At 45.6% G+C, this 14,534-nt stretch overlaps 1 protein-coding gene across 1 annotated transcript; it reads right to left on the bottom strand.

The window, feature by feature from the left end:
• Nucleotides 1-836: 836 nt before the first annotated feature.
• On the bottom strand, nucleotides 837-14,292 carry sts (steroid sulfatase (microsomal), isozyme S). The gene is made up of 10 exons (XM_031297782.1): nucleotides 14,189-14,292; nucleotides 12,927-13,085; nucleotides 12,496-12,617; nucleotides 11,470-11,592; nucleotides 10,237-10,648; nucleotides 8,471-8,607; nucleotides 4,752-4,889; nucleotides 3,592-3,751; nucleotides 1,920-2,041; nucleotides 837-1,466 (listed from the first exon to the last, which is right to left on the bottom strand). Exons 2-10 carry the CDS (start codon nucleotides 13,064-13,066, stop codon nucleotides 1,105-1,107), a joined length of 1,716 nt encoding a protein of 571 aa, XP_031153642.1. The 5' UTR covers nucleotides 13,067-13,085; nucleotides 14,189-14,292; the 3' UTR covers nucleotides 837-1,104.
• Nucleotides 14,293-14,534: the final 242 nt, after the last annotated feature.

Genomic DNA, 14,534 nt, shown 5'->3' with positions numbered 1-14,534 from the left:
CCACAGTGGAGGTTCCTGCTGAGCCATGGCACTGCTGGGAGATCCATCCTTTACTGGAAAAACAAACCTGTTTCCTAAGGGCTTTACTCGGAAGCAATACATCCAGTTAAAGATACTTAATGAGTATTTAATACACTGTGCAGGGTTTCCCTGCCATTAGAAGGTTTAGGTGCAGCACTGTTATGCTCTCTTCTTCCTCTCTGTTCATCTCAGGTGTTCCTGATTCCTGATTGGCAGTGTGGCCCCGCCCCCTGTATATAACGAAGGCTGGGAGACAGATTTCAGCTCTCTGAGACTTAGGCCCTGTTTACACGTACATGGTTATTTTGAAAAACTGAGACATTTCCCTTCGTTTACACGCAAACGGAGAATTCGCCTCTGAAAACGAGGCTTTCTAAAACCTCCGGCCAGAGTGGAGATTTTTGAAATCTGCGTTTGCACGTTTGCATGTAAACTGAGACAAACGGAGGTTTAGGCAGCCGAGGAGAGGACGGCATATATACACGGGTACATGTAAACAAACACTTTTCTGAAAACTGACACTGACCACCACTACACCAGACACAGATATGGTGATAACGCTCCAAAATGATGTGAAAAAGAGATGCAAAACTACCACAAAGAGACACAGACCGACTACAAAGAGACCCAAAATGACCACAGAGACCCAAATTAACCCCAAAGAAAACACAAATGACCAAAAAGAGACACATGACTACAGAGACAAAATTGCTGACTCAATGGTTGTCTCGGTTTGAATAAAAGCATGTCAATAAACTCTATGTCTCTGAAATGAAGTTTGACCCCCGTGTAAAGCAAACATCCAAGTCACAAAGTCCCACACAAAACACCTTTATTCAATCCTACGAAAGGACAAGACATCATTCATGTAAGACGTTTAAGGCCTCTTTAGAATATTCAATGTAAGACTTTATTAATACCTTTGAAGACCCACTCTGGCTCCACAGACATTACATACATAGACCAACATTTGATTACATTTTTTTAATAGAAATAATAGCTTTGTTCTGAGATTGAACAAATGTGAAAGTCTCCTGGAGTTTCCTGTCCTGACAGAGCTGATAGGAGTGAGTTTAAAGATAGTTAAGCGTCCTGTGGGTCCTGCGGGCACTGACAGAGCTGTGTGAGTGTGGAGCAGCACGGCTGCAGCCAGGGCTTCCACATCACGTTCCTCGCCGATATCTGGCTCTCCACCGGCTCCACCGACCTGCGATGCATCTCGGCCGCCGCCTCCATCGCGGCCAGGACGGCGTGGAAGGCCGGCTCGGTGTCGGGAGTCAGCGGCGTCGTCTCCGACGGGTCCCTGAACACATCGAAGAGCAGCGGAGGGTCGTGGTACGTCACGTAGTCTGGCGTGCAGAAGCAGACATGCGTGTGGAAACACACCGTCTCGTTCTCCGGGTAGAAGTTTGGTGTGAAGAAAAAGGCTTTCCACACCGAGCTGCCTGCAGAAAACATCACACATCAAGTCAATAGTTAGATACTAAACAGGATGGAAAGAAGGGACAAAAACACTGAAAAAAGCGTCAAAATAACCCGTCAAAAATCTCGGAAAAAAAACAACACAAGTGCATAAAAAAAGCTAGAAAAATGACGAAAAAGAGCATTGAAAAATAGCGCATAAAAATGCATAAACAACCCCGACAAAAACATCAGAAGAAGCAACAAAAGTTCTAAAAAGTAGCAAAAAAGGGTCGCTTTCTATTAGTGAAGCTTGATGAAGCATTTTTAGTTTGTAGAATGGCCGCCCACTACATGGCGCTCTTGGTTTAACGAAGAAGGCTCAACTCAGTTTGCTTTCAACCCTTTGTTGGACAGAGAGCGCCATCTAGTGGCAACATGGTTAAACTCATGGTATGGTTCTATAGATAGATATTTGGATGATTGTTTGGACTTACTGTTTTTGGGATGCCATCTGACTGCGTTCAAGTAGGCGTTGCAGTAATGGAAGAGAAACTCGTGGTTGGAACGTTCAACTCTCCCCTGAAGCAGATCCATGAGGTCCCGACCGTCTATCTGCCTGTAGACCAGAGGACAGGAAGGCAACAGTAAAACCACAAAGATACCCTCTGATCAAAGCCTCTGCATTACATTATTATAATCTACTATTATTATTAAATTAAAGACTGGATTATTTATAGAATGTAAAAATAATGCATGGAGCATCAGTGACGTCACCCATTGGACGTTTTACAGCCAGGAGTTTCACCTTTTTTGACTTTTCTTTTGATTCAACAGTTTTTTGACTTTTGTCACTTTTGTTTGTTGCTTTTTCCAACTTTTTGGAAAAGGAAGTTGGAAAAGGCAGCTTTAAGGAGCGTCAGTGTTGGCTTCAAGTTTCAGGCACCAAAGTTGTTGCTTTATTTATTTTTATATATATATATATATATATGGGTGTGTGTATATATTAGGGCTGTAACAATACACCAAACCCACGATTCGGTACGTATTACAATTTTTGACCCACGATTCAATACAAACCTTGATTCTTTTTTTTTTTTAACTAGCTATTTTTAACCACAATTTCACAAATCACGTTTTCAGGGGAGCCCATGTCTGCCTCTAGCTCCACCGTAGTTTGCACCCTGTGTATGTATATGTATATATAAATATCTCCCTCTACATGTTTCCTCTGCTCAGATCAGTAAACCCAAAGAGTCTCTCTCTCTCTCTCTCTCTCTCTCTCTCTCTCTCTCTCTCTCTCTCTCTCTCTCTCTCTCTCTCTCTCTCTCTCTCTCTCCCTCCCTCCCTCTCCCTAACCCTCTCCTTTAAGCCTGGTTCACACGGGACAATTTTAAAATTGTCGGCCGATTTTCCAATCCTGAGAGACTCCACACACGGCGATAAAAAATCACGGTCTAACAGTTTTGGTCGTACAGCGTGTGGTGCAGCACACGGCAAAATCAACACATCACACACGAACCGATTTGACTCCCGAGCATTCCCAGGTCAGACGGGAAATCTCGCAAAATCCCTCGAGATCAAACGTGACTTCAGAGTAAACAATCATGGCGGACGAAGAGGATGCAGTGGCGATAGTTTGTAGTTTGTTTTTAACCGAAAAAAACGTTATCAAAAGAAAAGGCGACGGTCAAAGAAGTGGAGACAACGCAAGCATGGCTATACTTGCTCTACTTATCTCCGACGTCCACCGGACTTTCTGGTGCGCCGTGCCGCCGGCTGTTTTGATGTTGTTTCCCGGTGCTTTCCTCGTCGCCTCGTCACCTCGCTTTCTGATTGGCTACACGCCACAGTCCACAGGCTGCGTGCTCGTTTGTCCCCGGGGGACACCACACATGAGGAGAAATCAGGCCAAAACAATCCAACATGTTGGATATCCCCGATTTGAGATGGGAGCGGTCCCGACGTCCTTCCGAGTAGACGAGAGCAGTCTTAACACACCACACATGGCAGGAACATCTGATCAGATTATTTTATGGAGCATCCTTAAGATTGTCGGAAGGGGTGAATCGGGGCTAAAATCGGCCTAATTATCCTGCCATGTGAACCAGGCTTTAAACGTGGCAGAGATTTCAGGCTGCGTTTGTTTCTGACTGACTGAAGCCTGACCTGTCCTGCGGGACTGTCGCTCCACTCAGCTGCACCACCGTTGGAAACAGGTCCATGTTGCTGGTGGGCTCGTCTATCTGTCTGCCGCTGGGGATGTTCCCCGGCCAGCGCAGGATTCCCGGGACCCGGATCCCGCCCTCAAAATTTGTGGACTTCCCTGCTGCTCAGAGGAGAGAAGAGAAAGTCTTTAAAAAGCAGAACTCCGTATGTCTGGTCTCCAAACAGCAAAACAAAAAGCAACTGAGAATCAATCTGAGAAAGAAACATCAGACTAACAAACTGATAGCTGGTACCACGGAGGGAAGCCGTTCATCTGCCCACACTGCCATGAAACACACAGCTGGTTTAAAATCGCACAAGTATCCCTTTAAGTGAACGCTATACCGATTTGTTTTCCTGGAATTGCGTGGTGCAATTACATACAAAGTCAACGCAAAGACGGGAGTAGACACACATTTGCAGTGACTGACAAAGCGGAATTTTCTTTGGAAGCGTCAAAAACATTGCTTAAAAAAATAAAATGTAAATATATAAGGACATCCTCACACTTGATAGTGTAAGACCACACCCCAGCATGTTTTGCTCAGTCCCGTTCGCTTGACTAGTGTGATCGCTCCGTACCAGACCAGGGCTCGGTTCACTTGGTCTCGGACACGGTACGCATCAGTGTGATGGCTAAACGTGCCCGGGTCTGGTTGTTACCTTACAGAAGAATGTAATGATGTAAGGTATGATATGATCTGGCTCTTAAAGGGAAACTATGCAGCTTTTTTAGCTTAATTGACCTTAACTGAACAGCTTCGGAGTCATTGGAATGGTTATATGACTTTTTTTGAGTTGAATGGTGGTCGTCTCGCTTCCCCCTAGCGCCTGGGAGCGGAAAAACCACCCTTGCCTCAGCGTCAGGAAGTATGGCGTGATATCAGGTCTCGCCATGTAACGAATTGCTTCACGGCACTGCACACATGCGCCCATCCAGGAACCGGCTAACAAGGTAGCGATGGAGTTTTTCACACTATCGTCATGGCTGAGCCGGCTAAACAGAAGCAGAAAGCTAGGAAAGAATTGTTGGAGGAACAGAGGAAGAGGAAACGGCAGACTGACCGATTGCAGTGTGAGTGCAGGCCCAGAGGTAATCTCTGTTTGTTGTCCTGCTGTACCTTTATATATTCCATTCCATCCTCTGTGGACTTCTCCTTTGGCCGAGATCTCCTCCAGGTGAGCGCCCTGGTCTGACGTCAGGTAAACCAGAGTGTTTTCACTCAGTCGGAGTCTGTCCACAGTCTGCACGATCTCACCTGAGAACAGACACAATATACACAGAGTCTGCAAGTGTTTGGACACAATCTCTTCTTTTCTTTGGTTCAGAACTCTGCTGAAACTGAAATGAAACGATGACTGTGAGTTTTAGGGATCTGTTGGTCAAAAACCCTATGAAAAAACGAGGTAGAGATGATGTGACCCTGCCCGGAGGAAGCCCGGGGCCCCCGTCTGGAGCCAGGCCCAGATGGAGGGCCCGTCAGCGAGCGCCTGGTGGCCGGGTTTGCCACGGAGCCCGGTCGGGCACAGCCCGAAAAAGCTACGTGGCACCTCTCTCTCCAACCCATGGGCCCACCACCTGTGGGAGGAACCGCTGGGGTCGGGTGCGCTGCCACATGGGTGGCAGTGAAGGTCAGGGGCCTCGACGGACCAGACCCGGGCAGCAGACGCTGGCTCTGGGGACGTGGAACGTCACCTCTCTGTGGGGGAAGGAACCGGAACTTGTGCGGGAGGTGGAGCGCTACCAGTTGGATCTGGTGGGGCTTACCTCTACGCACAGTCTCGGTTCTGGAACCATACTCCTGGATAGGGGTTGGACTCTGGTTTTATTCTCCGGAGTTGCCCAGGGTGTGAGGCGCCGGGCGGGTGTGGGGATACTCACAAGCCCCCGGCTGAGCGCCGCTACGTTGGAGTTTACCCCGGTGGACGAGAGGGTCGCCTCCCTACGCCTGCGGGTTGTGGGGGGGAAAACTCTGACTATTGTTTGTGCGTATGCACCAAACAAGAGCTCGGAGTATTCGGCCTTCTTGGAGACCTTGAATGGAGTCCTGCATGGGGCTCCAGTGGGGGACTCCATAGTTCTGCTGGGGGACTTCAACGCGCACGTGGGCAATGATGGAGACACATGGAGAGGCGTGATTGGGAGGAACGGCCTCCCTGATCTAAACCAGAGTGGTTGTTTGTTGTTGGACTTCTGTGCTAGTCATGGATTGTCTATAACGAACACCATGTTCGAACATAGGGATGCTCATAAGTGTACTTGGTACCAGAGCACCCTAGGCCAAAGGTCAATGATCGATTTTATAATCGTTTCATCTGATCTGAGGCCGTATGTTTTGGACACTCGGGTGAAGAGAGGGGCAGAGCTGTCAACTGATCACCATCTGGTGGTGAGTTGGGTCAGAGGGTGGGGGAAGACTCTGGACAGACCTGGTAAACCCAAACGGGTAGTGCGGGTGAACTGGGAACGTCTGGAGGAGGCCCCTGTCCGACAGACTTTCAACTCACACCTCCGGCGGAGCTTTTCGTGCATCCCTGTGGAGGCTGGGGGCATTGAACCCGAGTGGACAATGTTCAAAGTTTCCATTGCTGAAGCTGCGGCGGGGAGCTGTGGTCTTAGGGTCTTAGGTGCCTCAAGGGGCGGCAACCCACGAACACCGTGGTGGACACCGGTGGTCAGGGAAGCCGTCCGACTGAAGAAGGAGTCTTTCTGGGATATGTTATCCCAGGGGACTCCGGAGGCAGTTGCAAGGTACCGAAGGGCCCGAAGGGCTGCAGCCTCTGCCGTGAAAGAGGCAAAGCAGCGGGTGTGGGAGAAGTTCGGAGAAGACATGGAGAAGGACTTTCGGTCGGCACCAAGGTGCTTCTGGAAAACCGTTCGCCACCTCAGGAGGGGGAAGCGGGGAAACATCCAAGCTGTGTACAGTAAGGATGGAACGCTGTTGACCTCAACTGAGGAGGTAATAGGGCGGTGGAAGGAGCACTTTGAGGAACTCCTAAATCCGACTAATACGCCCTCTATGGTAGAGGCAGAGCTGGAGGATGATGGGGGATTGTCGTCAATTTCCCTGGTGGAAGTTGCTGAGGTAGTTAAACAACTCCACAGTGGCAAAGCCCCAGGGATTGATGAGATCCGTCCGGAAATGCTTAAAGCTCTGGGTGTGGAGGGGTTGTCTTGGTTGACACGCCTCTTCAACATTGCGTGGAAGTCGGGGACGGTGCCTAAGGAGTGGCAGACCGGGGTGGTGGTTCCCCTTTTCAAAAAGGGGGACCAGAGGGTGTGTGCCAATTACAGGGGTATCACACTTCTCAGCCTCCCCGGTAAAGTCTACTCCAAGGTGCTGGAAAGGAGGGTTCGGTCGATAGTCGAACCTCAGGTTGAAGAGGAACAATGCGGATTCCGTCCTGGTCGTGGAACAACGGACCAGGTCTTTACTCTTGCAAGGATCCTGGTGTGACCTTCAGCACTCACTGGATCGGTTCGCAGCCGAGTGTGAAGCGGCTGGGATGAGGATCAGCACCTCTAAATCGGAGGCCATGGTTCTCAGCAGGAAACCGATGGAGTGCTTTCTCCAGGTAGGGAATGAGTCCTTACCCCAAGTGAAGGAGTTCAAGTACCTTGGGGTCTTGTTTGCGAGTGAGGGGACAATGGAGCAGGAGATTGGTCGGAGAATCGGCGCAGCGGGTGCGGTATTACATTCAATTTATCGCACCGTTGTGACGAAAAGAGAGCTGAGCCAGAAGGCAAAGCTCTCGATCTACCGGTCAGTTTTCGTTCCTACCCTCACCTATGGTCATGAAAGCTGGGTCATGACCGAAAGAACGAGATCCAGGGTACAAGCGGCCGAAATGGGTTTCCTCAGGAGGGTGGCTGGCGTCTCCCTTAGAGATAGGGTGAGAAGCTCAGTCATCCGTGAGGAGCTCGGAGTAGAGCCGCTGCTCCTTCGCGTCGAAAGGAGCCAGTTGAGGTGGTTCGGGCATCTGGTAAGGATGCCCCCTGGGCGCCTCCCTAGGGAGGTGTTCCAGGCACGTCCAGCTGGGAGGAGGCCTCGGGGAAGACCCAGGACTAGGTGGAGGGATTATATCTCCAACCTGGCCTGGGAACGCCTCGGGATCCCCCAGTCGGAGTTGGTTAATGTGGCTCGGGAAAGGGAAGTTTGGGGTCCCCTGCTGGAGCTGCTACCCCCGCGACCCGTTACCGGATAAGCGGACGAAGATGGATGGATGGATGGATGGATGTTGGTACACTCAACTCACGATTCGATTCACAATTTTTCAGGATTATTTTAACAGAAGCAAATAGATTTTATAGGAGACGACTATGGTGAAATCATATTACAAGGTTTTTGGGATCCAAGTCAAGTGGTCCCAAAAAGGTGATGTCCACATGTAACATCATAAATAAAATTAAATTAAAAAGTGTTACCTCATCTTTTCTTTCATCTGTTAGTCTGTATGGTTATGTACCATTCTTTCTAAGGGTAACATTGGGTGTGCAACCTGTATTGATTGAAGAATAAAATAAAAGAGCAGGGGGAATGAGAGGGGGAAACACCAGAGCAGGGGGAATGAGAGGGGGAAACACCAGAGCAGGGGGAATGAGAGGGGGAAAAACCAGAGCAGGGGGAGAGGGGGACACACCAGAGCAGGGGGAATGAGAGGGGGAAACACCAGAGCAGGGGGAATGAGAGGGGGAAATGTAGCAGAAGATATTTTTAAACCAAACGTAGCGGTGGAGATGTAGCCTTGGAGCCAGAGTCAGGAAGTCGGTTATGTTATTTTGTTTGATTTGAGGTAAAATCCCAGAAACATAGAGCAACACCAGGCTCCGCCGACGTACCTACGCTCCAGTCCACCTCGTGGACGGCGTCTCCGTAGATGCCGTGGCGGCTGGTTCCTCTGAACGCCGCTGAAGCAAACATGGCCGTGTGCACCTGGAGGAAAGAGAAGAACAGCAGGAAAGGCCTCGCCGAGTTCCTGCAGGAACAGAAGAAACACATTTATTACCAGCATGAAAAGAAATGTAGTGGAATAAACAGTTTTCTTTAAAGAGCGAGGCCATTGTTGAGGTTTTTATATCGTCCTGTAGCTTCTCAGTAAAGTGTGTCTGATGGAGTCATTGTTTTGGTAGAAGTACGGATGTTTTAGTGTCAAAGTTCAATATGTTTCCGCCCCACGTGACCTGACGCAGATTCCAAATGTTTCGGAGCGAATTAAACAAGATTTCTTTGATAAACATGGATCAGGGAAGCCGTCATGTAAAATTAGAAAAAAATAGTCATAGTACGTCGTCAAAGAAACGTCAAAACAGTCAGTATGTCGTAACAAATGTCAAACAAATCATAGTATGCAAAAATCTGACATGTACCTAAAACTAAACTGCTTTTAGTTTTAGACTCCTGGAACTAAATTACATTACTTAAAATCAACTCACTTTTGCCTCTTGGACAATTTTAGAAATCTGGCTTTAAACCTCCAAACTTCTACTTTACATAGTTGTTCTTTTGTATCCATATTCTCCTAATTTACTACATCATCATTTTTCCAATTCAGAATGTTTTAGTGTCTTTCTATGTTTCTTATTATTATAAAAAGTCATAGTATGTTATAAAATGTCAAAAAGTAATTGTATGTCGTAAATAAGCGTGATAGTTAGCTACAACAATATAGTTTGCCGTAATAAAAATCAATAAAATCATAGTATGTCGTAAAAAAGCTGAAAAAAGCAGGGTTGTAAAAAAGCAAAGTCTTAATGGTCTCACATTGTAAGACAAGAGACTTCCATGTCTTTTTGTATTATAAAGTAGGTCGAGGTTATACATAAATACTGTGAAAGTATCTAAACACGCTCAATCGTCAGAGAAATGCCCACCGCCCGTATTCAGAAACTGTGTTAAACGAGCCGTCAGGACTTCCTGTACGGTTGTGATGTCACAACTAGACTATATAGAGAGAGAGAGAGAGAGAGAGAGAGAGGGCCGCTACAGTGCCGTTACAGTCATTCCCCGGCTGCAATGACGGTGCAGAGACGCAGAGTACACAGATGCAAAAGACCCAGAAACACTGACCAATCAGAGCAGACTGGGCTTCTCTTTCGGGAAGGGGGGCTTAAAGAGACAGGTGCTGGGTGAACACAGGTATATTCAGACGGACAGTAGGAGAAAAATAAAGCATGTAAACATGTTCTAGTAGAAACCCAAAACACAAGTATGAACCTGAAAATGATATGGGACCTTCAAAAAAGTAATAGTATGTGGTAAAAAAGCCAAACCAATCCCAGTATGCAGTACGTAAAAAGGTCACAGTATTCAGTATCTAGTATGTACTTCTCTATGAAGTCTAAAAAGGTCACAGTATTAAGTATCTAGTATGTACTTCTCTATGAAGTCTAAAAAGGTCACAGTATCTAGTATGTACTTCTCTATGAAGTCTAAAAAGGTCACAGTATCTAGTATGTACTTCTCTATGAAGTCTAAAAAGGTCACAGTATTCAGTATCTAGTATGTACTTCTCTATGAAGTCTAAAAAGGTCACAGTATTAAGTATCTAGTATGTACTTCTCTATGAAGTCTAAAAAGGTCACAGTATCCAGTATCTAGTATGTACTTCTCTATGAAGTCCACGGCCTCCTGAGTCATCCTCTGCGTCAGGTTTTCAGACGTGAACGGCTGCTCCACAACTCTGTGGTCCCTCATGAGAACGCAGTTGATGTACGGCATGATCACGATGAGCGCCGCTATCAGACCTGCGACTGTGGCCGCCAGGGTCAGCAGGCTCAGAAGCAGCCGTCGGCGGAGGACGAAGACGCCGCCGTAGTGGAGTACAGCCGCGGTGAGGCAGACGATGCCCAGTGTCCTGTACGGTAAATATTTATAGATCATGAAGACGGTGCCGTGTCCCGCCTGGCAGTCCCGCAGGTTGGTCAGCGGGATCCCGAAGAAGTAGTCGAACCCGTGGACGCTGGGGTGGTGGCAGTGATCCTCGCTGCTCTCACAGTTCAGTCCTAGGTGCCATTTTCCTGGGAAAGAGAGGACATTTGATTATAAAAATGGAAGATATTGAAAGTATGGAAAGAGAAAAAACAGCATGAAAACTGAGGCAAGAAAATGTCATTTTAAAGGGCAATTTGTTTGATTTTTTTTCCAAGCATTGGTGTCTAAGTGACTGATTGGTCCAGTATTAAGCAAGAAACAAGCTGCAATGTAAAGTTCAAGTGTCTGACAATGACAACACTTAATAAGCATATCAAATGTAATAAAAAGACCTTGAAAAAAGCCCCAAAAACATTGATAAAATGCGTCAGAAAAAGCGATAAAGTATAAGTGTATGAGTGTATGAATTTAAAGTTATTCGGCAATTGCGGACCATCCGTTAGCGTCCACTAAAAGTTCTGTTTTTGCTGCTGACAGACTCAGATTATTATTCTAAGTGTCTGACAATAACATTAAAAAACATCGAAATAAGCAAATAAGCGTATAAAATGCCCGAAAAAAAACCTTGAAAAAAAGCACCAAAAGTTTAGAAAAAAAGGGTCAGAAAAAGCGACTAAACGGCAAAAACTGTGAAAAAAATCCCACTTATTACTATGTAACAATATTGATATCACAACATAAAATACAATAACATAATCCATGTCCTTGATCCTTAACATTTTACAAAGTGCATGCATTGTGAACAGAGTAAAAGCCTAAAGAAATCAACTGATAAAGCACATAATGACAGCGTTTATCTTTAACCTGATCCCCAGAAAGGCAGCGCCTGTTTCAGCTTTTCACATACAGAGTATAAATGCAGCTGAGAGCCACACTGAACAACTTGTAATATTTGGGATATTCGTACCGATGAGAGCCGTCTCGTAGCCCTGCTGTTTGGCAATCTTAGCAAAGGTCACCTCCTGGCTGGGAAGTCCTCCAGATGCAGCGATGAATGTAAAGACACAGTTTCTGCCATCACCCGCTATACCTGTTACAGAGGACAGTAACTAAATATTATAAACTACATCACACTTCAGGGCTGTCACTGTTTATTTGAAAATCACAAAGTGTGTGACTGTGGGGGGAAAGTAAGATTGTTTTTGTCTTTGGTAATTGAAATGTTACTGTCTATTTGCTGAAATGCATGCTGTGCACTCGGCCACATTGAAAATGAGGGTCTCCCTCACTGGGCCCCGAGATTTAGAAGGTTTGAAACCAAATGAAGATTGGAAGTGAGAGGAACATATTACAGTCAAAGGAAGTAAAGATCTGTTTAATTTAACAGTGTTTAACAGTTGTATTGTCCGACATCATAGCCTGCAGGCTAGTCTATATCCACGTTTTATTTCCAGGATTGTTCAGGTGCCGCACAGAAATTTTGCTGATGTCCGTCCCCTTCCTCTGTCTCTGTGTTGGCGTTCTAACCTCTGGTGGATTTGTGAGGACTATGGTTAACTGCTCCTCAGATCTCTGCAGGGTAAATCCAGACAGCTAGCTAGACTATCTGTCCAATCTGAGTTTTCTGTTGCACGACTAAAACTACTTTTGAATGTACACATGTTCCACCAAAACAAGTTCCTTCCTGAGACTATTTAGCAGAGGCACCGTGGCTCCGTCCGGAGCTTAGCTCTGCCCAAGATGATTGTGATTGGTTTAAAGAAATGCCAATAAACCAGAGCACGTTTTTCTCCCATCCTAGAATCCTGTATGGACTAGCCAGACCTTCCTCTGCAGCTCTGTGGAGGAAGGTCTGGACATGTGAGACTACTAACACACTGACAGAGCAACATTTAGTACTGTGTCCGTCAGTAACGTTGATTTCTGTGTGTGTGTGTGTGTGTGTGTGTGTGTGTGTGTGTGTGTGTGTGTGTGTGTGTGTCTTTGAACTGGCCTGATCGTATCGGGTATCGCCCGGTGAGAAACGCCGCCCTGCTGGGAGAGCAGAGGCTTGCCGCAGCGATGTGGTGCGTCAGCTTCACCCCCTCCTGCGCCAACTGGTCAATGTTGGGGGTCCTGCAAAATCACAATTCATCCACAGTCACAGGGCTCGAAACCCACTAAACTTTCATCCAAAGATTTTGTATAACAAATAAATCAATCCAACCTTGTTGTGTCAATCACGTTCAGAGATGGAAAGAGTACAAACATATTCTACTCAAGTACTAGTCCTTTGATGAACTTTTACTTAAGTACAAGTAAAATTACCGGCATTGAAATCTACTCTAGTAAAAGTAAAAAGCAGCTCATTTAATATTTCCTCAGAGTAAGAGTAAACCCAGGAGAAACACTGTGCACCGTAGGCGTCCAGCGCCACGTCTTTACCTCAGTGTTGTGTTGCCGTAGCAACCCAGGTCTCCAATCCCCAGGTCGTCCACCATCATGAGGACAAAGTTAGGCTTCCTGCTCTCCTGAAGAGACACGCAGCTGATCTCCAGGAGCAGCAGCAGCCACGCAGACTTCATGTTGTCAGAGACAGAGACTCTAGAGGAGAAACAAGTATTCAGATCCTTTACTGCAGTAAAAGTACTAATACCACACTGTAAAAAGGCCTGCAATGAAAATGTTCCTTCAGTAAAAGTCTGTAAGTATCATCAGGAAAATGTAGTTCAAGTATTAAAAGTAAAGGACTCTCCTCCCATTGTAGAAAGGATCCAACCAGTTGTGTGTTTAATGGTCTAATCATACTTTTGTTTTTATTAGTACTAATAATAATGTAGTATTTTTACATATTTTTTACTAAAGAGAAGTCTCAGAATAGGACAAACCCTTTCACCACTGATGAAGTAGCAGCCTACAAACAGGACTCTGACCTCAACAGGACAACTTTGAGTTATTAGATGTATACAGGGACAGGACGGGATGTTGGGATCAAGGGTAAGCAATGGTGGAAAGTAACTACTAAGTAGACTACATGTACTCAAATACTGTACTTAAAGGGTTATTTGGTGGTTTCAATGTACTAAAAGTGCTGTTTTAAAATGACAACATTATAGAAAGGATCCCTACAGAGATAGACATTTTTGTAAAACAGTAAAATCATTTTTGTTCAACATGAAACAGCCCCGAAATCACCATTACCAAACCCACCAGACTCCATGTAAATAATCAGGACTTTTAGCGTGTATAGAGCCAGCATATTTCCACCAGACTCCATGTAAATAATCACTACTTTTAGCGTGTATAGAGCCAGCATATCTCCACCAGACTCCATGTAAATAATCAGGACTTTTAGTGTGTATAGAGCCAGCATATCTCCACATGTAAATGGGTGAATTGAGGGTTTATTCCAACCAAACCAGAGTGGTGATTGTTGGAACAGTGGAAAGATGAACCAAGACGACTTTTGGTAGTTTTATTTAGTTTCTGTCCACTTTAAATGAAGTGTGTTATACGATGATAAAATCACTGTTTATTTACATGGAGTCTGGTGGGTGCGCAATTGCCAATAAATAAGTAAAGGACATGAGTAACTTTAACGCTAACATTAACCGTGATGAGCGGAATCATCTTTAAAAGCGATAAATGTGTAAAATGTTGCTCTGTGACGTCATTTATTAACACGGAGAAGACAGGTGTTCACTCACCTTCGCTGCACATCGCCAACTATTCATTCAAACTTTCCGGAACAGCGAGATGCAAAGCCCGTGATTCGTCAAGTTTGAGTTTGTTATGTCGAACACAGCTTCCGGTCTTGAGTTTCAAAATAAATTTGTTTTTTAATATTTTTTTATTATTCACAAGATACATTTACAGTAAAGTATCATCCTCTACATCGAACAGACACCACATGAGACATAAAACCTTTACAGACAAAACAAAAGAGGTGTATACATTTTTAAATAGATTAAACAAAATACTATAAATATGAATAAAGAAATAAATAAAAGGATTGACACAGTGATTGTTAGTTTAAAGATATTTTATTGGTCA

Source organism: Sander lucioperca, chromosome 24 (genome assembly GCF_008315115.2).
Source record: "Sander lucioperca isolate FBNREF2018 chromosome 24, SLUC_FBN_1.2, whole genome shotgun sequence".
In the NCBI taxonomy this organism is placed as follows: Eukaryota; Metazoa; Chordata; class Actinopteri; order Perciformes; family Percidae; genus Sander; species Sander lucioperca.
The sequence above is the reverse complement of the archived record's forward strand: the minus strand, read 5'-3'. Positions and strand labels throughout refer to the sequence as shown.